The sequence below is a fragment of the Ursus maritimus genome, unplaced genomic scaffold (assembly GCF_017311325.1).
Source record: "Ursus maritimus isolate PB19 unplaced genomic scaffold, ASM1731132v1 scaffold_12, whole genome shotgun sequence".
Classification (NCBI taxonomy): Eukaryota; Metazoa; Chordata; class Mammalia; order Carnivora; family Ursidae; genus Ursus; species Ursus maritimus.
The window spans coordinates 28,605,450-28,633,157 of record NW_024423564.1 but is presented as its reverse complement, the minus strand read 5'-3'; the positions used below and the strand labels follow the sequence as shown (position 1 = coordinate 28,633,157).

Below are 27,708 nucleotides of genomic sequence, written 5' to 3'. Positions count from 1 at the left end.
TGGCTCAACTAGCAATGGCAGAGGCAAGATTCAAACCCAGGCAGTCTGACCGAGTCCGAGCTGTTTCAGCACGCCCAGCGCTGATGGGGACACTGTGGCAGTGTGACTTGCTACAATTGTTAAAGAAAGTAATGTGGTAATAGGTATGGATATTAAAAAACTCATTCCCTTTGACCTGTCATCCCCCAAATAAAAGAATTACCATGATCTGGTATTACCGAGTCTTTGACTAACTTGGTAGAACTTACCTGTAAAACCACGAGAGTTTGGCAGTGTTTTGTTTTTTTTTAAATTTTGCTTCTTGTTGTGAGTAGATTCTAAACCACTGATTTTCTTCCTTTTCTTTTTAAAGATTTATTTATTTATTTTAGAGGCGGCGGGGGCGGGGGGGAGGGGCAAAGGCAGAGGGAGGAGACTCCCTGCTGAGTGCAGAGTGAGATGTGGGCCTTGATCCCAGGACCCTAGGATCATGACTTGAGCTGAAATCAGGAGTCAGCTGCTTAACCAACTGAGCCACCGAGGCACCCCTAAACCAATGATTTTCTTAATGACTCTATGTATTTCTGACTTTCTGTTGCTTCTTGGTTTTGGCAAATGAGTTTTTCCAGGAAATCATTTATGCTACCTACTAAGCTTTGGTCTCCCAGTGTCCAATCTACCCTTTCCCTCCTGGTGCTGGAACTCAGCAGACCCCTACCAACTGCAAGTTCCGACAATCTTCAGCCCCAAGAAGGTAATTTCTCCTTGGGTGTTAATTAATTCTGTATTACCTCAGTTTCCCCTTTTTGCCTTTTCAGCCACTGGGCACTTGCTTAACCAATCCATGATGTTAATTTCCTTGTATTGGAATATACAGTGTGGTTTCTGTTCCCTCAACAGGACCCCCAATAGCACATCAGCACGTAGTAACTTGCTTAAAGGCTTTAAGTTGGAAAGAGATATGATTTGAGCCTTTTTTCAATTCTTTTGGTTGCATAGTGGAGAAAGAATTAGCGGGGGGGGGGTGGCAAATCTGGAAGTCAGCATACTAGTTAGGCAGTTGTAGTCATTCATTTTAAGAGATAATGAGCCTTGGATTCTGGGTAACAGCAGCAAGAGTAGAAATAAGTAGGTGGTTTGGAGAAAGAGATATTCCAGAGGTTGAATAACTTGGACTTATTAATTTGGTGGTGGGAAGCCAAAGAGGAGTCGAGTTAAATTTCCAGATTTCTGGCTGGGGCAGTTAAAAGGTGGTGGTCATCCAGGTCCAGAGAGAAGGCTGGAAGCAGCACTGGGGTATGTGGAGATCCAAATACTATTACTTTCTGTTCCTTGCTTCTAGGTTGACAGAAAAGCCAGGAACGGATGCAGGGGCTGACACCCACTTCTGGGTCTCCCACCACATTTTCCGAGAACAGTGACAGCTCCTGCCATACATTTCTTCTGGTCTATCCATTCTGTCCCTCTGCTCTACTGAGTTAGGGTTTCCTCTTAGCCTCTTCACTCCCGACTCCTCACCAACACGGTTGGAACAGACGATCAAGTTAGGAGAAAGTCACAAGGAAAAAGTTACATCATCCTGAGGGTAGAATTTAATGATGACCAAACAAGACAAGCATTAATGAATAGATATATATCTTTTTTATTATGCACAGATAAAGGACTTAAAACTGTGGTTATCAAAACTATACATCTAAGCATGGTCGTAAAATTGCCAACACATTGAACAGAGAAAAGAATACAGCAGGGGTGTTCAAACTGGCCACAGGGATTTTAAGGGTACTCTTTTTACCCTGATAATGAAAAACAGCAACAAAATCAGGCTCACTCAGGAAAAACCAGAAGAGAGAAGTATTGTATTTGGAAACTGATAATAGTCCTTTTTAGAAAAACATCTGTCAGTTTCATGAACAACCCCCAGATAAAACAAACAGGAAAAAGGTCACACACACGCACACACAAGCCACCCAACAAAATGTGCTCTGTTAACACAGCCGGCAGTACAAGTATCACTCACACCATGAGGTAGTTACAGTACGAAAAGGCTGGCACGCGTGTGCGCACCCCCACACACCCACAATCATGCCCACTACAGAACACACACAGAAAATGGGTTTACAATCTTATTACAGACAAGGAAAAGACCATTTTCGTTTGTTTGTGTAGAAAATGCTATAGAAACAGACAGAAGATGTCTCTGACTCCTAAAATACAGAGCAGTTGCTGGTAAACACATGGTGAAAAGCTAGAGGGTATTACGTAGACACTCTGTCTTGGGAGTTTAGAGCATTTCAACAATAGCTTTAGCTTGAACAACAAACGAAACCAAATGGCCTCTGTGAATTAGGGTGTAGCCTGCAGAAGTAACGAAAGACTTTGTGGACAGAAGCATTTAACTGGATTATAACAACAGTTATAAAGAAACTTGCAGAACTTGTTATGAAGTATAGCTTGTATTTTGTATTGAAACTGTGAAGTATGAAGCGATTGGAAATGTTGTAATAAGAAGCTAGGGAGATAACGCTTTCTTTAGAAACATTTTTTAGAGACATTTCTGAGATACATAATGACATTCACTCTCCGATTAACATAGGATCAGGTTTGTCAACACGGATTTCTTGATCTGAACAATACTTCTGACCGTAAGACCCAAACAAATAAAAAGTGATTTTTTTCCTTCTTTCTTTTAAAATCTTTTGGTTTGCATCCATAAACCTGTAAATTAAGTTATTTATAAAATCAATGGCAATGTAGCATCTCTCTCAAAAATATACATTAAAATATAATCACAAAAGGTTTTAACCCTGTCCATCTGAAGATGTGGATCTTTTAATATCTCTTAATAGCTAATTTTCTTTTTTAATAGGATGGAAAGGGTTTTTTAAACAGCAAAGAACTGATCAAAAGAATTCACAGTAACTGAAATTAAACATTTCATATGGAGTAATTTAAATTTATCGAAAACACTTAAATATATCTTTATACACAAATTTTTGTAGTAAAATATAGCTATAAGTGACTTAAAGACTCTAGTCTTCTTTGAAGACATCTTTAAACTTTTTATACATAGAATATGCTAAACAATACATTCTGCTGAAGGTTAGGCAAAGCGCATTATTTTCAAACACAGGTAGCGTCATCTAAGTCCTCCATTCTGATACCCTTGTGTTAAAAAGTTAACTGAAGGAAATAAATGCTCTCATCTCATATCTTCATTTGTATGTGGAAATCTGCAAAATTTTCAAGAGGTCAATGTAGATAGCCTGGAAGTCTTAGCTCTCAAGTAGTCTGTTTTGGTTCATATTGTCCAGATTGAGTCTCTACACTTCTCAAACCAGAGTACTACTCTATGACTGGGGGGTCTGTCTGTCCATCTGTGACTAGTATGGTCTATCAGTATCGTATCTATGACTCTCGGTATCTCCACCTACTGTGTGCCTTACAGACACCGCCTCCAGGTCTTGGGTGTCATCAACCTTTTCCACTTAGGGTTCCCTTCAGAGAACTAGGCACGACTTCCTTACTCTAAGGGCGGTGAGATTTATGAATATTTTGGAGTAGAATCTAGCCTTTCCTGTTTGTAGGATTCTGAGTCACTTTCGGGAGAATTCTGGAAAATGGTGAATATTTACTTGCAATGAAGCTATCCTCAGTAGTAATACTACTGAATTGGCATGGACATCTTCCTCTGGCATTCTTTTTTTTTTTAACACAGAGGTATCAGTTGAGCTTATTTTAGCTGCAAAGTGGCATCATATTATTTCATTTTAATGAAATCCACCTCAAATCCTTTTTGAGTTTGGAAAATATTTAAGGCAAGAGAACGAAAGCAGTCCAAGTGAGCGCCCTTTTCCAGATCTCAGCACTTTCTTGGCAGACTCGGTGACACTGTTCAGATAACGAGCTGGAATCTGACAGGATCTGCCGTGTGCACGAACAAGAGCTTCGCCTCTTACAAAAGGGTCTATTAAAAAGGCTGACGGGTTTTGAGTGGAAACACGAATTCTCCCAAATACATTTAAGAGTAAGTTCCAACTGGGAGGCACAGAACATTTTAAAAAGGGGAATGAATTTTCTAACTGAGAAAGCGAATGTGCCAGCTGACACAGTCCATACCTGTACTTGCATATACATTGCTGTGCAAATTCCTCTTCTACTTTAAAACTCAATTTGCCCCCATTTATACACTAGTTTTTCAGAACACAAGGTCATAAATGGGCACAAATCTGCAGTTCCAGATTTTGGCCACTTTCAATTTCTATAGGCTTATGAAGAAATACAACATTTGCATTAAGACATTTTTGCAGTCGGTGTGTGAGTGCGGGAGAGGGGGGAACTGATGAGCTTATCAGCGCTGGTTTTGGCCCAGGGCACCAGAAAGGAATGTTGCTGTGATGGGTGTCAGGATGCAGTCCCCGAGGGCAGCACCCGTCAAGCTGACAACATCAGCCCCCAGAGGGTGTGACAGCAAAGTGAGAAGTGTGCGTCCAGAAGGTGCAAATTAGACGCGGAGGAACACACTTAGAAAATCCTGAAGCACTCCTTTTGTCTTACATCTCGGTTCAGTTACACAAGAATCTTTGGGCACATCTCCTCACTGGTCCTACTGTCTGCTTGTTATCCTCTTACCAACTCCTTGCGTCAGGGTAAATCTCAGGGCCCCAATTTACGGATAGTCTTACCTGGACAAAGCAGCATTTTGAAAACTGGCATGTGTTTCACATTGAAAACCCCCAAGCCTGAGCGGGGCTGGTGGAGAAGGCCGCCACCTGGGCTTTCTCGCGCGTTCTAGTGTGTTACGGAAGCCCAGGGGTCACATGGGTATTCGCCCTGGGTGGGGGATGACTACAACAGGTGGTCTTTATATCGAAACGCACTCTCTCTTTACAAGGGCACGGCGACGGAGCCTTCCAAGTCCGCGGGGCCTGGGGCCGGCCGCCCGGCTAGGCCGCGCTGCTGCTGGAGCAGGGCGTGCTCTGCGTGCTGCCGATGCTGTGGGCTGCACTGCTGTTTTCCGAGGCCGGCGGGGAGGTGGGCACTTGCTGCCTTCCTGCTGTCTCCCCTGCGGTGAAGGACGACAAGGGACAAAGAAAGACGCGTGTTACGTGTGCGCATCCCTGCCCAGAACGTTTCCCCGTCTGCCGTTTTGTCTGCTGTCTCTCTCGCCCTGGGCGAAGCGAGCACACCAGGCCTTACGTAGAGAGCTGTTTGGTGTGTTGGTGTTTCCTTTTTGTTTTTAAAGCCTCTTGCACAGCGAGAAGAGGACGTTTTTCAAGCTGACAGGCAGTTTTAGTGACCAAGACCCTGACAGAGGACACTGAATCCTCAGGATTTCGGTGTCTGGCAGCTTTGAAGCAAGCACCACCATCCGCACCGTGTGCCCCAACAGCCCAGCCCCGAACTCCTAACACCGCCTCTCTCATGGAGATACTGTGGCGTTTGCAGGCTGAGACCTTTACCCTGCAGCAAGAGAGGCCTGGCCGCCTGGGGGCCTTCTTCTGAATCTACTTGTTCAACATGGGGGTGGTGAGCCTCGATTTGGCTGGAGCAACAGCAGAGAGAACTGTGCCGCAAGCACACAGCCCACCCGAGAAATGGGGCTTAGGGCAAGCCTGCTCCCAGAAAAACCTTTCGGGAAGGAGCCGAGCTGATCGCACAAGGGAACAATCCCCTCCGTCCTGCAGCTCACTGGGGGTGCAGCGAGAACATCTCCTAACACACGAAGCATCCCACTTTTCCTGACACATCCCACTGCACTTTAACGAAGCCCCTTCCTTGTGCCAAATGTGCAGTGCTTTGCAGGAGGGACCCCTGGGTCACACACATGGTTTGCATTTAGCACTGCGCAAGGCCCTAGAGCAAAGTCTTTTCTTCAACGCAAATGGTCTCAGGGCAGCCCTCAAAACATGGCTCTGCGTAGGGAAAAGCGATCAACGCTCCAGTGAAAAACACTGCCTGTTCTCTGAGAAGTCACAGCAGAAACTTAATAAACTTCTAGTCCACGGTCTCCGGCCCCTCCTCCTACGTGGGAAGCCCCAGACGGCCAGGTCTGTTTATGAATGAGCCTCGTCTTTCCTGTCCCGCTGAAACACACAGCTATCAGCCAGAGAGATAAGCAACCCTCTGGCCGCTTCATTAAAACAAAACTCACAGAGCGAAGGCTCTACCCTTCAAGGACAGGATCTTATTAGCCCGTTACTTCCATTCCCTTGCTGGGGCCCCTCAAAAGACTCTGCCAAAAAAACAGCTCTGCGAAACGTAGCTCGTGCCCTTGCGTCTGGTCACAGCTTTCCCTGCCGCCCATTTCACAAGCCACACAACTACAACACACACGTTTGCATCAACCTCAGAGCATTTATATGCTCGCTGCATTATTTGGCCCATGCTGGATTTCCTCTGATTAACTCTTCTTCTGGGATTGGTGGGATGGAGAGGGGATAGGGGGTCAATATGCCTCAGAGGCAGAGAAACTGTACTTTCACTCTTCTTGGTTCTGCGTGCGTGTGTGTGGGGTGTGTGTGTGTGTTAGGCAATCTATACTCTGGACCCTCCCCAGCATTGCCCTCTAGCCTGCATGGATGTATGTAATTAAAGACGGGCAAGTTTGCCTCAATGACAGTGACTTTTCTGCCAGAAATTCACTTTCCCCAGAGTGGGAGCTTATTTCTAGAAGGCAATCAAATCTCTTAGCTATTCTGATGTCAAAAACCAAACCAAAACAAAAACCCCGAAACAAAAAACCCTCAAAGGCTCCAGAGACCTGAACAACTCGTGATATATTTTAAAAGCTGAGCTCCCTTAAACCCACATGTTGATCCACGCCCAGCTGGGTCCTTATGTTATCAATTAGAAGGACTCATGTGGCCGTGCGTGAAGCACATTTTAAAAACATCTTTTCCCCATTTAAATAGAGGCTACACCAGAAAAGCAGGAGGAATCAACACTTCACCCCCCCTTTTTGGCTCACCTGGCCTTCATTTGTGCAGCCTGATAGCAGCTGAAGCAAGACCGCCTTGCTCGTTTATCCACAATGAACAAGTGTCTCATCCAGAACTGGACATGTGCTTGACTATTCAGAGGCAGGAAAAGTGCCAGTACTACTCCCTGCCCAGGAAGTCTGAATATTTGCTTTCTGATGTCTATTTGCCAAATACAATCTGTTGCCATGCCAGTTTATTTTAATCAGTGCCCATTAAAAAGGTCTTTCAACTTCCGGTTTTGGAAACTCTTGTGCTAATGCAAAACACTGTCCAAAATGAAAACTCAGAACAAAGAAGCCCCCTATTCTCAAGACTGCGGGATGCATTTCGCCATGGTGGACAAGTCAACTTAACCTAATAATCTACGGACTTCGAAACAGCATCATACGCTGACTGATGGTAGCTACACTTGCGGTGAACGCTGCAGAACGCATAGACCCGGAATCGCTACGTCGACACCTGGAACTAATGTAACATGGTGCGTCAACTATACTTCAGGGGAAAAAATTTAGAGATCTACTGACTTTGAGGCAATAATATGCCAAGCCAAGGAGAATCTTTATCTGAGAATCTGCCCAGAAATACGGAAAATACCTTCTTCAACCGTGGTGGCTCTTTTCACATGTAAGACATCAGATTTCTCAATATAACCAAGTTAAAAATCAGACAAAAGTTTTTCGTTGTCAGATGGAGGTGGTGCTACAGAAAAAGTCACCATGAGAAACAAAGTTTAATGTGTAGATGCTTCTGCTTAAAAAGCCAACGGAGTTCCCCTGGGTTTTCTGGGCTGGGCCTTTTGGTTTTCTGCTCTCTATCACGGTGACCCCTCATTACTTGGAGCACTGACTCTCTCTAACACATCCCTCGGGTGACAAACACAACCACCCTACTTCTGGAGAAGATGGGCAGCGAGGACCACAGAACTAAGCAGAGGAGTCCCACTGAGCAGATGTAAGGAGCCCAAGGAAGGATCCTTGCTGCTCGTAAACATCATAGTTGGTCATCAAAAGAAATGTGTTCAGTCTTCACACTTTGCTCCTAAAATTTCACACCCCACTGAGGAAGAGAGATGTGGGGAGGAAGGATAGTAGGGGAGGAGGCATTTGGAGGAGGGTGTGTTCGAACTAATTTGACCCAGCTCACATATTCGCCTGTGGCTGAGCTGAGCTATTGCCAGAGATGTTTTCAGAAATAGAAAAATATATTTCTTAAGGGATAATCTGTTTTATTTCTTTAGCTTGGCATGGAGTTGTCCAGATCTGACTTCCTGCCACCTCTTAGGCGGTCTGCTTCACAACTGGATTCTTATCTCTGCATCTTTCAGCATGGCAGGTCGTGGGGAAGAAACTTTATCACAGAAAGATGTGAATAACAGAAGAGGCTCGATGGGGAAACAACAACAGAAGAATTTTAAAGAAAGGTGAGAGGAATCTCAAACATTTAGCCCAAAGGAGAATGTTTGCAAATATCACCCAAAGAGGATTATTATAAAGAAGAGCAGACAGCTGTTCTTTATCTCTCTTGAGGGCAGAACATGAGGAAATGAGTTTAAATGGTAGCAATAGGGATTTAGGTCACAGAGAAAAGAACTTGCTGATTATAGGGATTGGTTAGTTATAAGGGGAATTTATGGAATCTCTTTCTTGGAAGATACTTAAGCACTGGATTGAAAACGATATACTCAATGCTGGAAAGAAAAACATACTGTCTGCTAGGCCTATGTGTTGGCTGCGATTATGTACCAGCCAATGTCCCAATCTCTTGATATCTAATTGTAATTATTTCACAAGCTTACTCCTATAAGGAGAGTGAACTAGACTACCTTTAGTTTACAGAAATTTTCAATCACTATTTATCATTTTTAAAAATTGTCCCTCCCTACTCTCTGAGCTAAAAGACATTCCTTCTGCAGACAAACTCAGCAGGAGGGGTAAATTTGATGTGGTTGTAATTTATGAGGAAAGGGGACAATATTTCAAGGCAGGAATGAATGAATTTATTTTTAAGATTTTATTTACTATTTTGACAGAGAGAGAGCACAAGCAGGAGGAAAGGGAGAAGCAGGCTCCCTGCTTGATCCCAGGACCCTAGGATCATGACCTGAGCTGAAGGCAGACACTTAACCGACTGAGCCACCCAGGCGCCCCCCAGAAAGCAGGAACTTAAAACCTTTCAAAATGCTCTGCCTATCGCTTTCTTTCTCTATCACTGTGGTATGGCCAACCTATCTGCACCTGCATTTTGGTTTTCTGTGGTTATCTTATTTTTTTTTTAAGATTTTTATTTTTAAGGAATCTCTATACCCAACGTGTGGCTCTCACTTATGACCCTGAGATCAAGAGTTGCCTACCCTACTGAGCCAGCCCGGCGCCCCTGCGGCTCTCTTACTTTAACTTCACCTGCGCACATGGGGGGTGCAAAGAGTGGATCCTGCTGTCTTTACAGTCACACCAGGGTTCCCGCTTGTATCTTTCTGATCCCTGGGACTTAGTCTCTTGCCCTCTACTTTAGTCACATCTGTGTTGTTGCTTCTCTCTTCACCTGGACTAACCTTGGGAGCCTGAAGAAACTTCAGACTTCTAGAAACATAGGAAGCCCCCACAGATGCTCCTCATTAAAAGCTCTTACCTGACTCAGGTAAACCTAAGGATGTGCTTGACTTCTGCTTTAAGAACACATAATATGGTCAACTGAGGATTGCTGAATAGAAGCCTGAGGGACTGGGAAAGGCACACCCAATTCGAGACCTCAGCATTTTATTTTGCTCTGTGAAATGCAGCGTTTCTTCCACTCTTAGTTTTTTTCTGCCTACACATCTGAGAAGCCTTCAGTATCTTACTTTTTTTTTTTTTTTAAAGATTTTATTTATTCACTTGACAGAAGCAGCCAGTGAGAGAGGGAACACAAGCAGGGGGAGTGGGAGAGGAAGAAGCAGGCTCCCAGCAGAGGAGCCTGACGTGGGGCTCGATCCTTGAACGCCAGGATCACGCCCTGAGCCAAAGGCAGACGCTTAACGACTGAATCACCCAGGCGCCCCCAGTATCTTACATTTTTGTAGGACTTGGGAGTTCAGGAGACTCTTCACATGCATTGGTACTTAAGTGTTCTTACTGCCAATAAGAGATCAGGTCTATGTTTACTAAAAGGAAACATGTTAATACCCCCGGCTCAGGTAACGAGACTAGCACTTAAACTAGAGCTTCGAGTCCAAGGGCTGTACAGATACATGTGGAGAGTGGCCTCCCCCTAGCACCCCCTTCCTTTTCCCTTCCTCTTATTATCATCAGACTTTGAGTACATTCTGTTCAGGGGCCACAAGGCAAGTTACATAAAGTAAAGATAAATGATGACAACATCTAACCCATCCTCCTGCATGGATTTGTTTGCAAAAGGAAAGTCTTCTAGCTTGGAGAATAGGGAGGGACAATTTTAGAAACTGATAAACAGCAACTGAAAACTTGTCTAAACTAAAAGTAGTCTAGTTCACTCTTCTTACGGGGTGAGCTACTGAAATAATTACAATTAGGATATCAAGAGGCTGAGACATTAACTGGTACAAAACTGCAACCTACACACAGGCCTGGAAGAAAATCTCACCAAAACTAAAAGGCATAAACCTACAAGAAAGAAGGAGGAAAAAAACAAAACAAAACAACCCAGGAATGGAGACAATAGCAGTAAAATATTGGAAGCTGGTGAAGAAATGGGTGAGTGACCTAGATGTGTTATTGGGAGTTCTTCGATAAAAGGCCCAGCCAGATCACCTTAAGGGAAGTTCTCAATCAATATGTCCCACCCACGAGCTCAGAACCTACTCATTCTTAAATAATCCTCTATTAGTATTCTCAGAGAGATATTACACCCATGAGATAAAAACAGATATATATTTTTAATTCATAGGAAAAATGTTTTGGAATTTAAAGATTTGAATATAGTATTTAAAAATTCAGTAGGAAACTAAAAGATAAAGATGAAGAAATCTCTTAGAAATTAAGGGAAAAAGTAGAAAACAGAAAAAGAAAGGAAAATTAGGGGATCATTCAAAAGGTTCTTTTGGGGCGGGGCAGAGGGAGAGAATCTCACAACCCTGAGATCATGACTTAAGCCAAAATCAAGAGTAGGATGCTTAACTGACTGAGCCACCCAGTTGCCCCAAGAGGTTTCATTCTAAAATGATTTCTAGAATGAGAGAATACAAAAAATAGGAGAAAAAAGTAATTCTAAAAATCTTAATGCTCAAGGATATGAGTTTCTAAACTGAAAGGACTCAGTTAATGTCTGGCATAAAGTATGAAAATACACCTAAATCAAGACTGTTGTAAAATTTCTTCCAGAAAAAACCCAACCCAACCAAACCAAACCACAACAACAAACAGGCCAGGAATCTGAATGGCTTTGAATTTCCTAAAAGTAATCTTCAGAGCTAAAGGTCACTGAGAAGTGCTTCTAAATTCTGAAGGAAAATTATTTATGACCTAAAATTCTATACTCTGCCAAACTATCTACCATGTGTTTGTATAAACTGAGGATATTTTCAGATATGCAAGGTATGACAAACATTTACTTCTTATGTACCCTTTCAACAAAGGAAGAGGAAGACATGGGATAGATGAAACAGGCCATTCAAAACTCCAAAGCGCAGGGAACCCCCAGAACAGCAGTGAAAGAATGTAAGATAATAGCAGTGTCCAAACAGAGAGAGCAACCAGTTCAGACAGAACAGGTAAGAAGGTTCCAGGAAAGATTTAGTGAAGGAAATGAATCAGTACAAGATCTGTTGTCTGAATGTGTTAAGAGGAAACTGAGTCCACTGGCAGAGTCAACAGATGCATTAGTGAGAAGTGTACAGAAAACTAAGCTAATGTGTGTGTGTGTGTGGGGGGGAGATAATCATTAATTCTAGGGAAAATTAAAAGTCATGCAGGAATGGGGCGCCTGGCTGGCTCAGTCAGTTAAGTGTCTAACTCATGGTTTTGGCTCAGGTCATGGTCTCAGGGTCGTGAGATCAAGCCCCACATCGGACTCCACACTGGGCATGGAGTCTGCTTGGAATCCCCTCTCTCCCTTTGCACACCGCCCCCCAGACCCCACTTGCATGTTCTCTCTCTCTCTCAAAAAAAAAAAAAAATCATGCAAAAGGGAACAATATTATATTAATATAGCTAAATTGTGATTAGCATTTAGGTAGTCATAGTAACGTGAACAGTAAATATTGATCTACCCCCAAATTTCAGTATATTTCTATTCGGAGGGTGGTAGGGATGGGGGCATGAATATATATAATTGGGGCACAGGGACAAAAAAGAACTAAATTGTCATTTTCCATTGTAGGAGATGGACAGAAAAGGCCTAAAACTGATAAGTTAAGAAGTAGCAATATTATACTTCTATTATTTCAATATGTGGATTAATGTCCAAAATAATCAGCTAAGAGTCAAAAATGGTGCTCTGAGGAGCAAGAAAAGGGAGTTGGGGGGCAGGGACTCATGCTCTTCACAAGTCCTGTGAACTATTTCAGGCTTTCAACCACGTGCCTGTACTACTGTACATAAGGCTAAAAAGGTTTTCTAAAAAATTAAATACTTTGCCTGTCGCCTCAAAAAAACTTTCACGGACTACAGGTTTGGGACTTTTGAACTCGTAGGGCTTCTGCGGTTCCTTTCCAGCACCATTTCCATTCCAACTGTTCCTCCTCTTTGCACCATCTCAGTAGAGAATGTAAGTTTTAGGAGTGGAGTGTTCCAGACAGGGTTAATATAGCCTTCAGGAAGTATCCCTGATGGTGCCCAAAGCTATGATATGAAAAAGCAGGGACCCGGCTTCCTTAGACTAACACACATTCCAGGTATGTACGTAGATCTCCCCAGTTCAAACATGTGACTTGGTTTTGCGCTCTGTGTTCAGATGGAACAGAAAGCGTAATCAAAGAGAATCTGTCTAAATTAAGGATTGTTTTTGACACAGAGGCAGATGCTGCTTGAACCCCCAAATTATGCCATATAAGGTCTGAGTTCCACAGCTTAGATTACTGTGCAAACTGAATGCACCGAGTCTGTGTTTGTATACACACTTCTCTCGACTGGCTACTGCACTATGACCTCTCTTCATCTAAACTTGCTACTTAGTGATCCAGGTATGAAACCGAAGGAGTTCGGGACAGGATAGTACCACCGGGTTCTCAGGTGAGCCTTTTTCACACTTACGTGACGTTGGCTTCCCTTAGGAGACGTCTTTAAAATGAACCAGAGGCTAGGCTGTTAGTAAAAAGTCATTCTGAAGCTTTATCACATGTGATGCTAGCAGGGTTAGAGCCCAAGTGACAGGGTCTGTAAACCTTTTAACTTCCAAATCAGCGTAATTAATATTGCTAGAAACCATAACAGGAAGGGTTTTGGGTTTTGTTTTCCTTTAATCTACTTCCAAGCCTATTTCTATATTAACAAAATGTAAAAACTCCTTCCCTTCAATCTCTGGTTTGTGGGGGAAGGGAGCAGGAACAGTAACCTCCGGAATTTAATGCACAGAGCAATAAAGGCCATAAAACCACGCTTTGCGTTTTATCAGGTTCGTGAGCTTGGCTGTGCACAAGAGTCTGGGATTATCAGAGCGAGTTCAGTGGGGTGTGTGCCAAGAACGAGCGCCATGCGGCAGCCCTACTGCTCCTGGACCTGGCTTCCTGGCCCCACCTGGCCTGAGATGAACTCTCAGGGTTTGAGGGTGTAGCTCGATGGCCAAGGCTAGTCAGGGCTCAGCAGGCACATGTTAAGCCCATATAAAATCCTCAGGGCAACAGAGCCTTTTTGGCGTGGTTCCAAGTGCATTCCCAACATACGGCAGAAGCTGCCAACAGCCCTAGAACCTCCTAGCCACGCAGGAGATTGGGAAAGACTGCGAGAAATGGCTCGTCGGAGATCCGGATGTGTCCGCATTCCCGTGACCAATTACTTATTCTAAAATGCTACTCTGCTAAAAGCTGTCCCTTCTGGTGCTTGTATGAGCCGTTCACAAGGAAGAATATTCCTAATCCGGTTCACAGAGGTCTGTATGTCCTCAGAATCATTACATTTAAGGTTAAGAGTCTTGTTTTCTCTCTCACATGAAATACACGTCCCTCAAACATCACTGACTAGGAACAAGCCCCACTATTACACTCTCCTCAACTTTGCTGTGGATTGTGTGATTCCCCAAGCACAAAAGCATTTGTTCTCCTGCCATCATCTAAAACGTTTCAGCTGGAGGATGCGGTATTTGAAGTGAGAATTCTGGTAAGGATTAAGATAGGACTTCTCAAAATGCCCTTCCGTGCTTCTCCTCCCTTTAAAGCAGTCTTCTTTTTTAGCTTGTCTGGCTGAATGGCCCAAGGGAAGGCCAAAGATGAGGGCGTTCATTGGTTCAGTGGAAAATTAATGAAATTCTGAACAGAAAGGCTGAACCTGCCATGGCCTCTGACTGATCAATCAAGCACAACTTTTTCCCTGGGTTCACAGTGTGAATTGCAAGAATCCAAGGACAGAGGAGCCCAACTGGCTCACTAGACACATGCCAAAATGAGTGTCTTTCTCTGCTGTATCTATCTGCAAGGAAACTAAGAAAGAAGCAACATAAGGGCAGTCCATTTGTTTCTCCCCCTCTGCACTGGACTCCCCTTGCCAGGCCTGCCTTCTGTACGGGGGTCACAACACGTTCTCTGTTCAGGCCAGAATGTTTCAGCCTTGGGACTGAGGGGAAAGGGCAAGAGAAGGGGGGTGGAGCATAGCAGAATTTTGGGGGAAGAGGAACACAGCTCGAAAACAAAGTGCTTTGTTTTGCCATTTTTGTTTGCAGTTCATGAAAATATACTTTAAAAATTTAACTTTATAGATGAAAGACATGAGAATTTTATGCTTATCAAAGAGGATATGGCATGGGTTTTAAAAGGGTCAAGAAATTCTGGTTGAAGCCATTGAGACTGGAGACTGGTGGACAGTGCCCCGCCTCCCGGCAAATATGGTAATCAAATCTTAGCTTCCTTTTTCACTTCCTGCCCGTTCATACGTCTGTACTGAAGTCTTGAGCTTTGAGGAGTTTATATTTCCAGTTTGTCTACATCAATTTTCTTTAATTAAACCCCAACCACAAAATAGCTTTATTAGTAGCTAACCTTCACCAACATCTCAACTGCAATCAGCATAGTTTAAACATTCCTTTTCTAACGGTGCTTAAAGCAAATTATATTTTTGCAAAACCCAACTGATGCCAATTACGTCCATGTGCAAACTGTGGGAATGACCTTTCTCTCTTGTTCGTCGTTATTCCATCCACTCATCCGTGCAATGAAACACGGAAGTGTCTGCTGTGTGGCGCACACACAGGCCACACACCAGCTAATACTCGACGGTCACACTCACCTGTGTGAGAATAGATGTACCACAAGGCCCCCGTCAGGAGCGCTCCGATCACAAACGCCGCAAATGCGATGCCCATCACGGTGAGGGTGTCCAGGCCGTGGAAAACTGCTGTAAGGAAGGGAAGCCAATACATACTTTCAGTGAGTCTGCCGCGGATGCTGCAATTTTGTATTTGTTTCACAAGCACTGTCAGGAAGGCTGGGCACGGACTAAGAAAATGAGGACGGAATGAGAATCCCGGCCAAATGCAATGTATCTGACACTTGCACACTTTTTTTTTCTCAAAAGAATAATGAAATGATCAGATTTCCAAGATACCCTCAGTTTGCAGGTTGCAGCCTCAGTTTGCAGGTGCTTTGGAAAATGAAGTGAGCTCACCTGGGTCTTATTCATCAAACACTTTCAACAACGAGACAAGAAAACACACCTCAAATACTCTGCACACACATTTTCGTGGACATTTACAAGTATGAGAGATAACAGGAAGAAAGGGGGTGATAAGGAGGAAACATCAGGTAAGGATCAACTGTCCCTATAGATTCTAACATTTTGCTGGTCCCCTCAGATCAGACCCTCCATCTCAACAATTCTGTATTGTGTCATTTAAAACCACCTACTGTTTTACACTTTTCCAACCGTGATCTTTCTGGGAGGGGGACGGAAATACTTCTCAATGTGGAGTGATGTCAGTTTTATGGTCAGCAAAACATATAAATAGAACCAATTGTTCCTCCATTTGGCAAAGATGTTTATATTTGAAATTAATTCCAGGCCACAGAAATAGAACATTCCCTTTCATTTAAAAGAATTACCTTCTGTGAATCACTTATAAGAAGTTAAAATCAGCTTCCGAGATCGGGGATTTTCAGGAGAATAAAATTTCTAAGGTGTCTATTTTTTAAATAGAAATTTAAGGTGCAGATCTCCCCCCTATTTCTTTCTTTTTTTTTTAAGATTTATTTATTTATTTATTTGACACAGATAGAGACAGCCAGCGAGAGAGGGAACACAAGCAGGGGGAGTGGGAGAGGAAGAAGCAGGCTCACAGCAGAGGAGCCTGATGTGGGGCTCGATCCCACAACGCCGGGATCACGCCCTGAGCCGAAGGCAGACGCTTAACCGCTGTGCCACCCAGGCGCCCCTCCCCCCTATTTCAATACCATTTCTGTGTTCTTCTCAAATCAGAAGCAACTCTGGCTGATCTCTATGTAATTAAATCTCTTTGCCTTTCATCCTACTTCAGTGTAAAAGAGCTAGCTGTACAGACAAGTGTGACCTCCCCCCACCTCCGCGCAGCCCCAGAACCTGTAACGGGAAAAGTATGCCATGCTGCTGAAGATTCTGGAATTTTGGAATTTCCAAGTGCTGGTGGCTACTTTTCTAGCCACACGCCTTTTGGTGTGTTAACTTCTGGAAATGGGGATAGCACTGCTTCACCAGCTGAAGGCAGGTGAACAGGAAGAGTTTGTAAAGGGTCTGGAGATCCCGAGGGGGGAGTATGAACTGGGAAGAACTCTGGGGTGAAGACGAACCAAACCATCAACTCCATTTAATTTAGTCTGTAGGTACTAAAAGATGATTTGCCTTTTTATGCTTACAGATGCTAAATGGGGCACGACTGAAAATTTTTAGTAAAACTCCTCTGAAATTCTAAAAATGGAGATGTCATTTATGAAAATCAGGCTGGGTCAGTATGACAGAAATAGGTCCACATGTGTCTCTTGGTGGGTTCATGATACTCTTCCATGATACTGTTGAAGACAGACACTTAATTAAAACAGTTTAGCGCTTTGCATAAAGGAACTCTTCAGACTGTTATGTGTATGTGATGAGGTCAGCCATGGAGACTAATCCTGAGAATCTTAGGGAAGAAAAAAAGCACAGATTCTCCCCACAAGGCAACATCATCTAGAAGAGTTCTGGGTGCAAAGCCAGAAAGCCCAGGTTCTAGTCCTGCCTGAACGCCAATTATAACGACAGACAAGTCACCTAAGTATTTTTTGCTCAGAATTTCCTTCCGTATAAGGGGCACGTAGGTGGCTCAGTTGGTTGAGTGTCTGCCTTTGGCTCAGGTCATGATCCCAGGGTCCTGGGATCGAGCCCCACATTGGTCTCCCTGCTCAGTGGGGAGTCTGCTTCTTCCTCTCCCTCTGCTCCACACTCTCCCCCCCCCTCCAGTTTGGGCGCTCTCTCTTTCTCTCAAATAAATAAATAAAATCTTAAAAAAAAATTTTTTTTTCTTCCGTATAGAGTGACAGAATTGGTCCAGACAAATCCCAATGCATCGTTTTGTAGTACTTGGTCTCTTTTCTTTCTTTTTTCTTACAAGTTCCCCCTCCTCCCCTTTCCTTACACACCCCCCTGGGACTAGAGATTGTCTCGAAGACACAGCAACTCGTTCCCTTAGCACTATTTCCCCGAGCAGGTAACTACTGTGGATGACGCAGAAAGCAAACCACTCCCATAGCTGTAAGTTAATGCTGTTAGGTCACAACTGGTATCAGGATGCAAATAATGCACTCTCTCTAAAGCTAAGTAAGCTACTACCTTCCCATTAAGGCCACATATGCCAGTGGGTCAACAAATTCATACTGAAAAGTGGCAGATGGGAAAAAAAAGAAAGAGGATGAAGGAAGGACAGAGGAAAAGGAAAAAGTATGAGATTACGAAAAAAAGGGGAAGACAGGGAATGAGAGCAGAGGTCTTCTTATCAAAACTCAAAGTTTGCCAAATGCTCCATAACCAACTCATTCTTATAAAAAGCCCAGGAGGCTTCCTTTCGAAATAGATGCATTGAGACTTACGTGGAGAAATTGGACTCGGTTCCTTAATGCTTGGACCTATTTCTGAAAAGAAAAAAAAACCATGATGCATTCCACGGAGAAACCAAGTTTTAAGCAAAAGTTCATCACAATCTCTGCTGAGATTGACACTTTCCTATTTGTTAATTCTCTGTGAAAGCTTTGTCAGTTATCCTCTTTAGATGTCAAAACTGTAACGTGGGCTACTCAGAAATGTCAAGCATTGCAGTTAGTTAACAAACCGTACAGGCTCTCCAGTTTGAAGAGAACTTGAAGGCGAACTTAAGGAATTTCAGTCTGACAGCATGTATGTGTGTGTGTTCACCTTTGTACTTACTGACAAGAGGATTCAATACCTTTAAATACTGTATTTCTCCAGTGTATTCATGATGTTTTTCCATTTTCAAAAAATTATTTTAATGTGCACAGTTTTGTGGGGCGCCTGGGGGGCTCGGTGGATTAAGCATCCGACTCTTGGTTTTGGCTCAGGTCATCTCAGAGTCGTGAGATCAAGCCCCGCGTCAGGCTCCATGCTCAGCTCAACGGAGTCTGCTTGGATTCTCTCTCCCTCTGCCTCTTCTCTCTCGCTCGCTCAAATAAATAAATAAAATCTTTGAAAAAAGATGTACATAGTTTTGTAAAAGTGTCCTTATTCTTAATGCTATTATCCTATAGTTCAGCTCCTTTTTTAAATAAATATTTATTTATTTATTTATTTGAGAGACAGCATGAGAGAGTGTGAGAGCATGCACAGGGGGAGGGGCAGAGGGGGAGGGAGAGGGACAAGCAGCCTCTGTGCTGAGCGGAGCTTGACAGCGCCGATCGTGACCTGAGCCAAAACCAAGAGCTGGACGCAACTGAGCCACCCAGGTGCCCCTCAGCATCTTTTCATCACACATCTGCATTATTACAGGGCTTTCCTATCTGGTCTCCTTGTTTCCACCCACTGCCCCTGCTCCTGCCCCAAATATTTCCTCCTCCATACTTTCCCCCGGAGTGAATTTTCCAGAGCCCAGAGTTGATTATGTTATTGTCCTGATTAAATTGCTCCATGACTTCCTGTACTCATAGGAAAAAAATCCAACTCCAGCCTGGCACACAAAAGTTCTGCCTTCCTCCACGACCGACCTGCTGGTAGCCTCTTTTCCTAAGTACCTTTCAGCCATGCTGGGCTCCTCCTAGTTATTTAAGCTCCCCAAGTGCTCCATGCTGCTCTAGGTCACCACACTTTGCAAGCCATCCCCTGAAACACCCTCCTCCCCCAGACCTGCTTTGTCGGTATTTTCACTGGGAGGCTTCTCGGACTCTCCCACAGCCCCAACCTCCACCCCAACAGGGCTGGTCTCTACCCACGTGGCTTATTCCACCCCTCGGCTATCGTACATATGCTCCATCATGTCGTAATGCTCTAGATTCTTTTCTGCCCTGAGGGCAGGGTCGCGTTCTTACTCATCTGGACATCCCAGGGCTCAGCCTAGCACGGAACAGTCGTGCCAGAAATGTTCGGTGAAGGATGATTATTAGAATGTTGATGTACTTCTTGACAATGGAGACAACGGAGGGAGCTGGGAATAAGGCTAACAAAAACGTGTGCATACTTTGACATGTCTATAATGCTTTTGTGTTCAAATCTCACTTCGGGTTCACACCAGCCCTGTGAGGGAGGCAGGAAAAGAATTCTTATCACTATTTTACAAATGAGCATCCTGAGACTCTGCTATCATGTGACTTGCCCAAGGTCACAGCTGGAAAGCATCAGGGCAGGGGCTGAACCCAAATTCCAGATTCTGCGTCGTAGGCTACATGACTGGGGAGTGTCGCTCTGTCCTCAGCAGGGGAGCACTGATTAAGAAGCCACTTGTGACTCACAGTGAGAACAGCACAGACCAGGGGGTGGTGTATCATGGCCCGACACTTATTTTCATACGGCCTGTGAACTAAGAGTACATTCTGTATTTCTAAGTGACTGAAAAAAAAAAACCCTGAAGAATATTTTATGACATATGAAAAGTATGTGAAAGTCAAACCTATTCCATAAATACCGTAAAGTTTTCTTTGAACACAACCACACTCATCATCTGTATACTGGCCATGCCTGCAATGCCGCGGAGGGGAGCATGGAGCCATCCGGGCACGGACTGCGCGGGAACAGACCCAAAATACCCACCAGCTGGCCCTTCACAGAAAAGTGTGCTGAGTCCTGGGACAGACTTCACCCTTGCCCTTTAGAGTGGCAAGTGGTGAGCGCTCAGCACGTCTCTCTTCACTTCCATTTTCATTCAGTAAAGACAGAACACTTACCTTGTGTTGGAATCCACAGTGGAGCAAAAGAAATTGTGAAAAACTGACCAAACCAGCAGCGGCTGAGGTCATGTTTATAAAAATAAAGAAGCTACGTGGGATCCTAAGTTCTCAGGATTAACCACCTCAGCTGGGCTGCCTACATTCCTGCAGCATGGGGTATGCTGGTCCCGCTCCAGGGGCAAGAATGCCACCACCGTGGAATGGCGCCCCCCGGAGTTGGGCGATGTGTGGCACTGGGACGAGGCTATGTTCAGGTTCTACTTAAATAAAGTTACTAAAATGAAAATAACTGTGAAAGTTTTTAAGAAAAAATTTTTTTTTTTTTTTAAGAAAATCGATTTCAGTATGCAGAACACTCACCAACTACAAAATGAACACAAGAGACTGTCTCCTAGGAGTTTGGTCCCATCGGCCTATTGGCAGAGGTAAAATAATGATGGTGATGCCTTCCATTTATACACGTGTGTTGTGTTTTACAACTGACAAAAAGCCTTCGCTTAGATTTTCTCGTTTTAAACTCCCAAGAACCCTATGAAGTAGGGGTATCTAACCACAAAATTCTACTTCCAAGAGGCAGTGGTTGGATTCACTGAACTAAGTCCAAAGGCATTTAAAGGTCTCTATAGTGTTCATCATGTGAGAAATACACACACTTCTGGGAAGAGTTCCATCCAATCAACCGCCCATGGCTGAACTTTGTCACTCAGAATCCCTAAGTGGTTTTAAATAATGACTCTCCCCTAAGGAGACCTCACGTGTGAGAATGTGGGTTTCAGAGCAAGGCCCGTGTGATGGATGGCATTGTTTTAAAATTCTTAATGGACTTATGCTATGATCTAATCCTGCTCCCCCCACCCCAAATAGGGGCCTTCTCTCAGAGCTAACTAGAAACAGTTGTTGCTTATTTCCCCCGGGGGAAGTTCCTCCATAAACAATAACAAGTACAAGCTGCAGCACTGAGGTTATAGGATTTTATCCTCTTTTTTGTTCCAAAAATCCCCAATAACCCCTGTGTACGACTAAAGGAGTCTGATCTCCACCGGAACCCTATAATCGAGCTGGCATGCTGAAAGGAAAACAGGGGAACACAGCAATATTTACTTTTGGTTTAAGGGTAAAATTGTAAGAAAGGAACCCCTGCTATTGCTGCAAAGAGAATGTTAACAATAGAAATTTATTTGCAGAAAGAACAAAACTATAATCAACATTCTGAATTAAATCTCTTCATATACTCTTGAGCAAATTTCGGTCTGCCTGTAGAACCAAATTTTCCTCCTCAGATGGTTAGGCATGGTTTTCATAAACGGGATATTTCTGGGGTTATGCATGAGTAACTGACCGCAGCTTTTAGCTTTCAGCTTTCAATTCAGTTCTCCCAAACATGGTAGGATCGAGTGCAGGCCCACAGGGAAACAAGGTGTCTCCTCGGTACCCACATCTACTGGTGTTTTGGCAAAGAGGGAGAGAGAGGGAGGTGAAGGCTGGAGATTCAGGAGACCTCCGTGCAGATCTCTATTAACACCTAGTTTTTACTAACTTCACTGTAAACAAGCCCCTTCTCTGGGTTCTTTCAATATTTATGGCATACACTGCAATTGCCTGGTCCCTTATCTGCACCCTTCCACTTGATCGGTTGTTCTTACTTGGGGTGATTTTTGGCCCCCTGCACCTGACCAGGACATTTGGAGATATCTGGAGACATTTGAGGTTATCACAATGGGTAGTGCAGGGGTGTGCTATAGGCATCTAGTGGGTAGAGGCCAAGGATGCTATTCAGAATCCTACAATGCACAGGACAGCCCTCTATAACAAAGAGTCATCCCGCTCAAAAGCATCAATAGTCAGGGCTGTGAACCTCTGCAAGATACTGTAAAGGCCTCATGGACAGGGTAATGTGTTTACTGTATGCCTAGCATATAGTAGGTACCAATAAACATTTTTCGGAATAACCGTAATTGTTATGTATTATTACTTATTACTGCATACATCTCCCCAAAACCAACCTTCATGCTGCTTTCAGGGTAGTCTTCCTAAATGATCGGATCATTGATTCCTTACCCAAGAGCCTTTTTTTTTTTTTTAAGATTTTATTTTTTCTAAGTAATCTCCATACCCAACGTGGGGCTCGAACCCACAACCTTGAGATCAAGAGTTGCATGCTCCACCAACTGAGCCAGCCAGGTGCCCCAATCTTTCGGTGGTTCTTAACTTTGAGAGGGGCATACTGGAGTATTTATGGATGAGATGAAATGTCTGAATTTCCTTCAACATAATCCAGGGACCGAAAGTGATAAAACAAGTGTGGCCATAAATTGGTAGTTGCTGAAACCAGAAGGAGGATTCATGGGAGTTCATTCTACTATTCTATTTTTGTATATATTTGATAAATACAATATATTTACATTCCAAAGTAACAACTCCTTATATCCCTCTCCCTTGGATAACGACTGAATGACTTAGTCTGTCCATTAAGCATTTCTACCATCTTTCTATCCATCTTCTCCTCATCTCTACCTCAGTCTGAGGACAAAACCTGGCTGGGTACATTAGAGTATTTTCGTTCTGGAAAAATCAAATGTGCTCCAAAAAGTAACGCCTCTCTTGGATTAACTTCCAACTGACGTTCACAACTTTCCCTTTCATTCCCCTTCCACCCCTACTCCCCCAAAAAACCTAGTTTGGCTGAGAGATTAAGAGGAAGGAAAGGAAATTAATATTTACTGAGTGCCCATGATATGCCAGGTGCTGTCCCGAGCACACTTATTTTTAAAAAGTTATGTAGTGGAAATTCAATATTTTGAACATTTAACTTGCTAAGAATTACATATTGTACATAAATCATGGCATATTTGGGGATGATGTTTATTGTTCTTTCTCACTCATTTTTTTATACGTGCCCTAAATTTCAGGAAAATGATTACTCTTCCCTTTCACCGTTTTCAAAAAATTACCACTGACGTGGTATAGCCATTTTTATTGTGTAAGCCCTAGTGTTCTCAAATGCCACAAAAAGGGTCACAGCATCCAAAGCAAACAGCACTAACATGCCTATACTTCAAAATATTTCAGAAAATATGGTAGGATGGCACTACCTCAACTATTTTAATTGTTTTGCCATAAACCACAATATGCATCAAGTATGCATGTTTTCTGGGCTTTTTTGTGACTTACAATTGAAAGTCACAGAACTTCTAAATTTTAATACTCTCTTAAACAGCTTACATGTTTGCCAACATCTTGCTCTCTGGAGAACAGAATTTTTCCTAAAATCCTTCATCTTCTTTTCAGGTTCACAATCAATTAGAGTATTTGGGTGTGAACTTAAATGCCAATGTGATCTGTATGGCATGAACAGGAGAAGGAGGTGGGAAGAGGGTGTGAAGAGATAGATGCCTATGTTTCTTGTAGTTTATTGAAAACTAGAATCAACCTCCACCTAGCATAAGGCAAAGGGTTTAGAAAGGCACAAACTCTGGAATCCAAGTGCCTGGATTTGAATCCCAGATCCACCGTTTGTTTGTTTGTTTATTTATTTATTTATTTATCTATTTAAAGATTTTATTTATTTGACAGAGATAGAGACAGCCAGCAAGAGAGGGAACACAAGCAGGGGGAGTGGGAGAGGAAGAAGCAGGCTCACAGCAGAAGAGCCTGATGTGGGGCTCGATCCCATAACACCGGGATCACGCCCTGAGCCGAAGGCAGATGCTTAACCGCGGTGCCACCCAGGTGCCCCCCACCGTTTATTTATATGTGGTATGACCTCGGTCAGGTTACTTAATCTTGTTCCACACTTGCCTCACAGAAGGGCTATGAGGATTAAATACAAGTATCCACACAAAGCATTCAGCACAGAGCCTTGGTACCAATAAATGTTAGATAATCACTGTTGTCATCTCTGTGACTCTCATCACCACAAGCACCACCATTTACTGTTGAAAGTTTCAACAGCAAAAGAATGTTAACCCAATGCTGGTTCCCAAGGGACTGAGATGGTGGCTATATGCTGCGGCAGCTCAGGCAAGCTCCATTAAAAATGGTGGCCCAGAGGACGGACCCAGAATTATTTAGTCTTGGCAGCCTATTCTCTCTGTCCACAGAAGGAAGAAACACTACCTGAAATGTGTCCATGCCATCGGCACTGGGAGCTAGAGAGCAGCTCTCTGCTTGGCTGCTGAAGCCGATAACCAGAGACTTTACCTGTTGTTGCCCCAAAAAACCCCCAAGTGTTAAAAAAAAAAAAGATGAACCAAATGACCATGGAGACCTGGAACTTTGGCACAGCCTTCCAAGAGTACCTGGTGTGGTTAAGAGGACAGTGAAACATCCCACTGCTTGGGCAATTTTTACCCCCAAAATTCACTCCAGCTCTTAAGAGATACTTCTGGAGGTACTGTAGTATCTGTGGCTTACAACAGGTAACACACAAAGCTGGCAGGAAGAATGTTCATGACCCAGGTACTGTTGAATGAACTAATGCTATTAGGCAAATGGTCATATTCCCACTTAACTGATTATTCCAATTCACCGAGAGGCAGAAGGAAAGCACAGACCCCAATGGCTGCATCATGCAGAAATGATTTCAAAGTCAAAAGAAAATAAACCTAAAAGGTGGGAGGAGTCACTCACAGAGCTGAAAACTGCCAGAAAACCAACCGCGTTCGGTGCAGTTAGCACATTTGCACACAGCCCCTGGGAAGCTGGCCTACAGTCTAACCTGCACTTGTTCAACAAACCTAAGCAATGAACTCTCTTTGCCACACGCTTCTCCACCAAAAGCTCCTCTCCATTAGCAAATCTTGTGAAACTGCTTTGATATTTGGTAAAACTTTCCTCCCGAACTTTTATGAAAAAGAAAAAAACACAACACTGAACTTTCAGGATAATTACACTAAGTTTAAATAAAAGAATTACCTAATTTACAAGAGGAATTACTTAGAAATACCACCAAACTTAAAAGAAGCACGAATGAATTACTAGAAGTTATACTACTGCAATATTAATGCCCAATTATTGTTAGGCATAGAAAAAAAGCAAGCTGCTGCCATCAATTACCCACAGAACTATGTCTCTGCTAACAGGTAAGAGTAACAGATGGAGAACGAGGTAGTGGTTGTTATTGTTAAACCACTTTCGCAGTACAAAATGCAGCCAGCTGTTGCCTGATTGTGATATACTTTGCAACCCAATTAATTTACTTATTTCCTTCCCCTGGACCCAATAAACAGGGAACTCTTTGGGCAATAAATTTAAAAAACAATTTTTTTTTTTTAAAGTAGGCTCCATGGAGCCCAGTGCAGGGCTTGAACTCATGACCCTGAAATCAAGACCTCAGCTGAGATCAAGACCAGAGCTGAGACCAAGAGTCAGGTATTTAACCAATTGAGCCACCCAGGTGCACCTGGGCAATCCATTTAAAGAAAGACTGTTGCTGGTACGCTGTTTCAAATGGTTGAAAACCAATCAGTCAAAGTAAAAGAGCAACAACAAAAAGAACTGCTGAGGAACTAATGAACATCTAGTACGTACATTTCACACCACCTTTGGGATGGCTGGGGAATGAATTAAAAACTATTCTGCTTCTTCAAAGAGTATAGCTGAGTGTACAGCGGAAAGGGTCTCTAGAAGCCATCTGGTCTAAACCCTTCCTTTTCCGGATAAAGAAAACGAAAGTCAAGGACATAAGGAGAGATCTCCAAAGTCCCTATAGCCAGTTAGCAGGGAAAGTTAAGAGTTGTGCCCCGGGCTCCTGACTCTAAGGCAGCACCCTCCCCATTACACTCTCTTGCCTTTCCAAAGTGAGCATGCCCCTGGGAAAAGGGCAGATGCCACCACCAGATATGTCAGTAAGAACAGCACTGCTATTTTTCACAAAGGTCACTCCACGTGTGGAGTAGACAGCATCCACGTGCCTCTATTCTATTAGGTACTGCGTGCTTATGCTATTAGCCCCTGCTGCCTCGCCTTGCCAAATCCAACAATGCTTAGATCAGAAATGCCATCCCAGGGCTGTCCCCAAACCTAGATCTGGTATCAGCTCCAGTCAGCAGGTCTCCCAGCGAATGCGCATCAACTGGAGACGGGATGCTTGCTGGCTCTTATCCAGGCTCCAGCGCCGTGCTCCTGCTCTGCCCCACGAGGTGATGGAAGGAGGCCTGGAGACCTAGGCCTCAAATATCTAACCCCAGAGGCCAGGAATCCACTTTTACTCTTCCAGACTTCTCTTAGTTTGGCACCCTTAGACAACAGTTCTAGATACTCATAGGTTGTTTCTTTTCTTTCTTTTTTTTTTTTTTTAAAGATTTTATTTATTTGACAGAGATAGAGACAGCCAGCGAGAGAGGGAACACAAGCAGGGGGAGTGGGAGAGGAAGAAGCAGGCTCATAGCAGAGGAGCCTGATGCGGGGCTCGATCCCAGAACGCCGGGATCATGCCCTGAGCCGAAGGCAGACGCCCAACCGCTGTGCCACCCAGGCGCCCCCATAGGTTGTTTCTAGACAGTGACAAACGTAGCTGTCCAGACAGGCCAAATGTGCATCTGGCTCCAGCCTCTCAGCTGTTGCCAGCTGCCCGTCCGTGCCCTTCAGCCACAATGCCCGTCCCCATCAAATGCTCTCCACAGTCCACAGGGCCTCACATCCATTCCTGATACCCCCATGGAGCCTGACTCTGCTTCTCTACTGGTTTGGCTGACTTGGCCTACACCAGGTCTGGCTTTGCCTTGCCTGACCACCTGAGGACACACCTCCAAGGACGCATCCTTTCCTCCTACGAGAAGTGCAGACTGCCGAATGCTCCTCTGTGTGTAGGAAGAGGCACCGTTGGCTTCAAGCAACAAATGTGACTGTCTACAATTCGGAAACCTGAATTATAAAAATGCATTTGGACGGTGGTTCTCAACCTTCCTTCTGCTCTGACCTAAGATGGATGGTATTCACATATACAACACCCTCCCCCCACCCAAAGGCATTTGCAATCTGGATACAGTCCTGGGACTGCTTGTACTCAGCACAAACGCTGCTAGTCGATCCTGAAAGATGGGCTGTGGGCTGTTCAATCCTGGCACGTGACGAGGAGCTTGGAGCCTTTCCTGCATCCTTGAGGAACATATTTGAATGGCAGGGGAGAGTGACATTGGGATAGGGACAACTTTGACTCTGATCTAATATTGAAAGAGGAAATCACTGGCAAACCTATCACTAATAACTCAGCCATAAGGCAGAGCAGACCCAACTAAATAAAAGGCTCCTTTGGCA

At 43.9% G+C, this 27,708-nt stretch overlaps 1 protein-coding gene across 4 annotated transcripts in view; it reads right to left on the bottom strand.

Annotated features, from left to right (window-relative positions):
• TGFBR3 (transforming growth factor beta receptor 3) overlaps positions 1 to 27,708 on the bottom strand; it is a 220,594-nt gene that overhangs the window by 22,824 nt on the left and 170,062 nt on the right. For 2 of the 4 annotated variants that reach the window (XM_040627043.1, XM_040627044.1), the window contains exons 15-16: positions 18,151 to 18,192; positions 15,347 to 15,454 (exon numbers count right to left, since the gene is read on the bottom strand). In XM_040627043.1, coding sequence (XP_040482977.1) covers positions 15,347 to 15,454; positions 18,151 to 18,192 — 150 coding nt within the window. Of the gene's footprint in view, positions 1 to 1,601; positions 5,042 to 15,346; positions 15,455 to 18,150; positions 18,193 to 27,708 lie in introns of those variants that run through there. The other 2 variants (XM_040627041.1, XM_040627042.1) reach the window with 2 other exon arrangements.